General features: G+C 41.6%; 1 protein-coding gene across 1 annotated transcript; it reads right to left on the bottom strand.

The window, feature by feature from the left end:
• Positions 1 to 3384: 3384 nt before the first annotated feature.
• Positions 3385 to 5758, bottom strand: LOC143176704 (uncharacterized). Its single transcript, XM_076374183.1, has one exon. The coding sequence runs from the start codon at positions 5029 to 5031 to the stop codon at positions 3385 to 3387; it is 1647 nt and encodes a 548-aa protein (XP_076230298.1). The 5' UTR covers positions 5032 to 5758.
• Between the last annotated feature and the right edge of the window lie 1902 nt (positions 5759 to 7660).

Genomic DNA, 7660 nt, shown 5'->3' with positions numbered 1-7660 from the left:
TCATTAGTGATGAGACAAAATTTGTACCCTGGTCTGTCAGCAGGCCCTTGGGCGCTCCAAATCGGCAGATGAATGATTTTATAAAAGCGTCGGCAGTGTCGATTGCTGACGTACTGCGCAAAGGGGTTGCGACGGAGTATTTGGTAAGGAGGTCTTGAATAGTTAAAATATAGGAAAAACCGGAAGGGGTCGTCGGTAGTGGTCCTACTATGTCTAATGAGATTTTATCGAACGCTTGTCCCGGGGTGTCCGTTAGCGTCATGGGTTGACGTGTCTTCAGTCGCGTCAATTTTGTTTTCTGACAGTCGGTACACGAATTTACGAAATCTCTTACGTCTGTTTTTAGAGTCGGCCAAAAGTAATTTTCGCGGATACGTCTGTAGGTTTTTGTGATGCCTTTGTGTCCTCCGTAGACGGACGCATGGGACTCTGTAAGTATTGCGGCTCTGTCATCTTTGGGCGGGATCAGGATTTTGTTTTTACACACAAAGATTGTAGTCTGGGTGCCGGAGAAAAGCGTGATCAAATGGTTCTTGATATCTGTCCAAACGATTTCAGGGAAGTCGGTCGAGGAAATACTAATCGATGGTAGGTTTAGCTCCGTTGCCACATCAAGTAAGGATCGGAGGGATTCGATGATGGTGTCTGGGTCTATTGGATGTGCAAGAGTCTCCTTTATTGGTAGTAGGATTATGTGATGTTGCCCTATTTTCCGCACTATGGCGCGGCCTAGCGTGGCATATTTCAACGTGGGGAAGTTCGGTAATTGTACAAGATCTTTTAGTTCATTATCCAGAGGTTGTTCGTCGAGGGTTACGAAACCGGCAATATTGTCTCTTCGCATTGAAAGTCTGTCGCGGGTTTCAATAATTACGCGTTGTGATCGTCGTGTATCCGTGTTGTCACTGTCACGAAGGTCTGGGTCGTCCGCGTCCGTGTTTGTCGACGGCGATGGTGGGTCAGTGGAAAGGGGGAAGGATTTAACTGGATTTCGGGAGAGCGCATCAGCATTCGTATTAGATTTTCCCGGCTTATATGTAATTGAATAGTCGAATTCCGCCAATTTGAGGCGCCAGCGTAGTAACCTGGATGTGGGGTCCTTTACCGAATTCATCCAAACTAACGGGCGGTGATCAGTGATCAGGTTAAACCGACGGCCATATAAGTAAGGCCGGAAATATTGCACGGCGTACACGAGTGCAAGGCACTCTTTCTCGATAGTGCTGTAGTTTAACTCCGCTCCGTGCAAAAGTCGGGACGCATAAGCGATCGGTTTATCTTGACCAATTTTCCCTTGGGACAATATTGCGCCGACTGCGTATCCGGACGCATCAGTCGTGACATTGAAGTCATCGTCGAAGTTGGGGTAGGCCAGAACCGGTTCACCGCATAGGGCTTCACGTAATGTTTTAAACGCACGCTCTTGGTCGATCCCCCATTCGAATGGTTTGTCTTTCTTCAACAGGTTCGTGAGTGGTTTCGCGATTTTCGAGTATGCGTCGATAAAGCGGCGGTAGTACCCCGCAAGGCCGAGGAATTCGCGGGTCTCACGTAGATTTCTCGGGGTTGGAAAGTTTTTCACGGCGTTGATTTTTTCTACTGACGGTCGCACGCCATCTTCGCCGATTCGGTGGCCGAGATAAGCCACTTCCTTATGCAAAAATCCACACTTTGAAGGCTGGAGCTTCAGATTTGCTCCTCGGAGCCTGTGGGCTAGTTTAGCGAATTTAGTCTGATGTTCCGACAACGACCTAGCGTATATGACAATATCATCTAAGTACACAAACAATTCGGAACCTTGTAAACCGGTGAAGATTGCGTCCATTAACCTCTGGAATGTAGCCGGCGCGTTCCGGAGCCCAAAAGGCATTCGTTTAAATTCGTAATGGCCGAAAGGGGTCGAGAAAGCGGTTTTCGCGGCGTCTTCCTTATCCAGCCCGATTTGATGGAAGCCCGAGGCCAAGTCGAAAATGCTGAAGTACTTCGCGCTGCCTAATTGGTCTAAAATTTCCAGTATATTTGGTAGCGGATACGCGTCGGGAATAGACTTTTCATTTAACGCTCGGTAATCTATTACCATGCGCCAACGTTTGTTTCCGTCGGCGTCAGGTTTTTTGGGTACGATCCACAGGGGAGAATTGTATGGAGATGACGATGGGACAACGATGTCGTTGTCTAAAAGTTCTTTCATCTGGTTATTTATTTCTCCCTTGTGGATCTGTGGATATCTATACTGTTTGACCTTTATTGGGATGTTGTCGGTAGTCGGGATTTTATGCGTTACCGTATGTGCTTTGCCGAGTTTGTCGCCCGGTAGATGGAAGAGATCCGCGTTCTCGTATATTAACTCGCGGACGTGATCGAATTCCTCGGGGTTTAAGTGATTTGTCTTGATTAGGTTGAGAATTTCCTCGTAGCGTTCTCCGAGAGGTCGGTCGGTCGGCAATTCCTGGATATGGTTAACACGAGGGGTCGGCGACTCGTCGCCGATCTCTTCCATCTTTACAACTGGCGTATCGAAAACGGCGCGGGTCTCGTTGAGGTTGATGCATTTCGCATATGCAATGCCACCTCTATTTTCGACGAGGCAGTCTAATATGAATACGCCGGGCGCAATGTTTAAACGCGGAGTATAACCGGTAGTGGGGCCGTCTACGCGTACGGCAACGCATTTTACCGTCCGCGGTCCTACATATGTTTTATCCTTAACGTTTACGGGGGTTTCCTCTGTATTAGATTCTGGCTGATTTTCGCGTTTTGTGGGCGTTCGAGAACGTTTCGTTTCAGTAGATACGGGCGCAGGACGTACGGGTTGTTTCCGCGGACGTGTGTCGGGCAGCCATTTCTTTGCCTTGGACGCAATTTGTTTCCACGCCGAGCGCGTAGTCGTTTTCGGTTGGGTAGCGTTCGCCGGGTTAGATTTTCCTATAACGCGGGGAGATTCATCGACGGACTCGGTTTGTGGCCTTGGCCTCGGCTCAGGGTCGCAGATCGTGTTGGTAGACTGGGGTATTTTGGTTAAATTCTTGAAGTTAACCTTAAGGTCGCGCCAAAATAACGCGCGATCGCGGAAGGAAACGACTGCCCCGTCCTGTAGGAGAGCGGACCCGATGATTCCGTCGGTTTTGGTGGGGAAGTTATCGGGTACGATGAAAAATTCTATTGGGTTTCCCCAAACGTTGATCGTTGTGGAACCGAGTGTCGTAACCGTATTGGCGGTGATGCCGGCATTCTTCAGGATTTTTGATTCGTCGATTTCTATTTGAGAGCTTAGTATTCCTACCTTTATAACGTTAGGCTCCGCCCCGGTGTCGACCATGAACGTCCCTGTGGTTCGTAATTCTGGCGCCGAGATATCTACGATGGGCACGGTGCCCAGTGAATTCACGTAGATTTGTCCGATACTGAATCCAAAGTCGCGTCCGACATGGCGCGGATAGATGAACGTCGCGTCTCCTCCCGTCGGTTGTTTGAGGTGGACGGGAGGGGTTCGTCGTTTCCCGAACGTCGATTGTTCGCTTCCCGTTTACGGCATTCATGGATGTCGTGCCCCGAGAATTTACAGTAGTTGCAAAATTTGGGGCGTGATGTCGAAGAGGGTTCGGGACTATATGCGCGAGAATTCAAGCGACGTGGCTCGCGTATCTCCATGTGGCTTATATCCCGTCGTGTTGAGTCATGTACAGTTGTGCCGTCGCGATAACGGTCGCGTGGGACCGGTCGTGAATCGCGATTGTGGTAATCGCTGCTGACCGGACGTGATGTTTGCGTGTCGAAGAATTCGCGTCGGACCGGTCGCGGAGATCGGGTGATGAAATCGCGTTCGGCTGTTGGGAATGTTTGGTTTCGATAAGCGAAGTCGACCGGACGGGATGTTTGTGTCACATAATCGCGTGGGACCGGGCGCGGTGATCGGGTGACGTAAGCGCGCTCGGCCGCTGGGAATGTTTGGGTGATATGATCCCTTTCTGCCGGACGGGATGTTTGGGCGAGATAATCTCGGCCGGCCGGACGAAATGTTTGGGCGAAATAATCTCGCTCGTTAGCGCGACCGTGCGAACTAGGTGATATCACCTGGTTCTGAAACCGTACATGGCGATCGCTGTACCTTTCTTTGTCTACTTCATGTTGCTTGTAGAGATTTATCGCTTCGTCGAATATGTCGCTTAGATTATGGAGTCTAGAAATACGCAATTCTGTGCGTAATGTCGGAATTAGTCCTGAGATGAAACTATCGATTGATAAACTATCTATTTCGCGCATAGGTACGGTGTCGCGTGAGGCGCCTGAGATCGCCGATTTTAGATCCTTGACACGGCCGATGTAGTCTAAGATGTGTTCATTTGGCCGCATGTAAATGTTCGCCAATTCACCTCGGTAATGGTCAACGGAATGTCGCGGTCCGAATATCGTTTTGAGGCGGTTGCAGAGTTCGGATACGGTACATGGATTTTCATCCTCTACAGCGGCGTACGCGCGTCCGCGCAATTTAGTTAGAATCAGTTTCGTTAATGAGCGCTCCGCTGTGGGAGAAATGATCTCGCGTGCGCGTCTGCATGCCCGTGAAAACTGTAGGACGGGTATGTTTGATCCGTCGAAAATTGGGACAGTTTCCAACGCCTCCCGCAGGCCGAAGGAGTGATTTTCGGGAACGATTCCTACAGGCATTGTTTCGGTTTCGCCATGTGATGGGAAGGGGGAACGATTGGACGCGCGTTGTTTCGGGGAATGGCGCATGTCTTCTATAAGTCGACGCAGGTTTTCTATTTCCGTGCGAGTGTCGTTAGATTCTGATAACGCGGCACGATTTTGTTCCCGTTCGTCTTGTAGAATTCGGCGAAGGTCGGCGTTTTCGGCGCGAAATTTTTCATAATCATTCATTAAAGCGAGTGCGTTTTCGCGTTCCATCTCTAGAGCGGTCTGCTCCTCGCGGAGACGTTTCTCTTTATCGTTTAGATGTCGTTGGCGGATGGCCAATTCGTCCGCGTTTGACGGTTGCTCGGCGGCAGCTGCTTTGGAGCGAGTTGCCATTTCGGAGTTTATACACGACGTACTTCTCGATTATCCCACCGCTGCCACCAATTTGTTACGTCCCGGGACGACTAGCGTGAATTCCGAAAGACACTCGCGGAATAATGAAGATCTTGTAGAATGCATGCAGAGAAATATGTATGGGTTCACTTACCATTCGTTGATACTGCCCAATCGCCCGTCTGGGATCCGCAGGTCGCCTCCAACACGTTCGGGATGACGGTTGACAAAGGCTCGGCCGTTGCTGAGACGTAGCTTCTCGAGGATGTAGGTAATGAGGTCCGAACGTGGGTTGCAGGTTATTGTAGAGAATAATTCACGAAGTACGAGTACCAAGATTGTAGATGTATTTTGAAGAACGAGATTTTACAGTTATATACTTAAACTTATTTTCCTAAAGACTACGCGATTATAAGACGTTGTACGCTTACTTTAAGATAACAGAAACGCGGCGGCACGCGGGCCGGAGAACCGCGTGAAGGAAACGACTTTACGATTTAGAAGTTTGACGAGAAGTGACGACGGGCCCAGTTCGCTGGTCGGTCATAGGCTGGGCCGGTCTCGATCAGTTTGTGGTGGGGGACGGACGCTCGGTGAGGCGCGTGTTGAGTGGGGGTAGGCGCGCGCAGCGCACTCGCTGGACGGTTACATGTGTTATACGTTGGTCGGTAGCTTAGGTTAGTTGGTAACTTATGATAGTCGGTAACTTGCGTTAGTCGGTAAATTATTATTAGTCGGTAACGTATCCTATGTGGTTAATGACTTATCCTAGGGGCTAAATTCTACGGCTCTAGGCCAACGTCGGCAGACGTAACAATAGTTTTATATAGTTTTATATGGTTTCATATAGTTTTATGTAGTTTTATATAGTTCTGTTAGTTTTGTATAGTTTTATATAGTTTTATATAGTTTTATATAGTTTTGTTAGTTTTGTATGGTTTTATATAGTTTTGTATAGTTTTATATAGTTTTATATAGTTTTATATAGTTTTATATAGTTTTATAGAGTTTTATATAGTTTTATATAGTTTTATATAGTTTTGTTAGTTTTGTATAGTTTTATATAGTTTCATATAGTTTTATATAGTTTTATATAGTTTCATATCGTTTTATATAGTTTTGTTAGTTTTTTATAGTTTTATATAGTTTTATATAGTTTCATATAGTTTTATATACTTTAATATAGTTTTATAGAGTTTTATATAGTTTTATATAGTTTTATATAGTTTTGTTAGTTTTGTATAGTTTTATATAGTTTCATATAGTTTTATATAGTTTTATATAGTTTCATATCGTTTTATATAGTTTTGTTAGTTTTTTATAGTTTTATATAGTTTTATATAGTTTCATATAGTTTTATATAATTTTGTTAGTTTTATATAGTTGTATATTGTTTATATAGTTTTGTTAGTTTTGTATAGTTTTATATAGTTTTATATAGTTTTATGTAGTTTTGTTAGTTTTGTATAGTTTTATACAGTTTTATATAATTTTATATAGTTCTGTTATTTTTTTATAGTTTTATATAGTTTTATATAGTTTCATATAGTTTTATATAGTTTTGTTAGTTTTGTATAGTTTTATGTAGTTTTATATTGTTTTATATAGTTTTGAATGGTTTTGTTAGTTTTGAATAGTTTTATATAGTTTTATGTAGTTTTATAGAGTTTCATATAGTTTTATATAGATTTATTCGTTTTATATAGTTTTATATAGTTTTATAGAGTTTTATATAGTTTTATATAGTTTTATATAGTTTTCTAGTTTTGTATAGTGTTATATAGTTTTATATAGTTTCATATAGTTTTATATAGTTTTATATAGTTTTATATAGTTTCATATAGTTTTATATAGTTTTGTTAGTTTTATATAGTTTTATATAGTTTTGTTAGTTTTGTGCAGTTTTGTATAGTTTTATATAGTTTTATAAAGTATGGTTAGTTTTGTATAGTTTTATATAGTTTTATATAGTTTTATATTGTTTTATATGGTTTTGTTAGTTTTGTATCGTTTTATATAGTTTTATGTAGTTTTATAGAGTTTCATATAGTTTTATATAGATTTATTCGTTTTATATAGTTTTATATAGTTTTATAGAGTTTTATATAGTTTTATATAGTTTTATATAGTTTTGTTAGTTTTGTATAGTTTTATATAGTTTTATATAGTTTCATATAGTTTTATATAGTTTTATATAGATTCATATAGTTTTATATAGTTTTATATAGTTTCGTTAGTTTTGTATAGTTTTATATAGTTTTATATAGTTTTATATAGTTTTATATAGTTTTGTTAGTTTTATATAGTTTTATATAGTTTTATATAGTTTTGTTAGTTTTGTATAGTTTTATATAGTTTCATATAGTTTTATATAGTTTTATATAGTTTCATATCGTTTTATATAGTTTTGTTAGTTTTTTATAGTTTTATATAGTTTTATATAGTTTCATATAGTTTTATATAGTTTTATATTGTTTTATATGGTTTTGTTAGTTTTGTATCGTTTTATATAGTTTTATGTAGTTTTATAGAGTTTCATATAGTTTTATATAGATTTATTCGTTTTATATAGTTTTATATAGTTTTATAGAGTTTTATATAGTTTTATATAGTTTTATATAGTTTTGTT

This window comes from Nomia melanderi, unplaced genomic scaffold (genome assembly GCF_051020985.1).
Source record: "Nomia melanderi isolate GNS246 unplaced genomic scaffold, iyNomMela1 scaffold0748, whole genome shotgun sequence".
NCBI classification, from domain to species: Eukaryota; Metazoa; Arthropoda; class Insecta; order Hymenoptera; family Halictidae; genus Nomia; species Nomia melanderi.
The sequence above is the reverse complement of the archived record's forward strand: the minus strand, read 5'-3'. Positions and strand labels throughout refer to the sequence as shown.

Coding starts and splice junctions, on each gene's coding strand:
- LOC143176704 (XM_076374183.1), bottom strand. CDS start 5,031: ATGGCAACTCGCTCCAAAGCAGCTGCCGCCGAGCAACCGTCAAACGCG.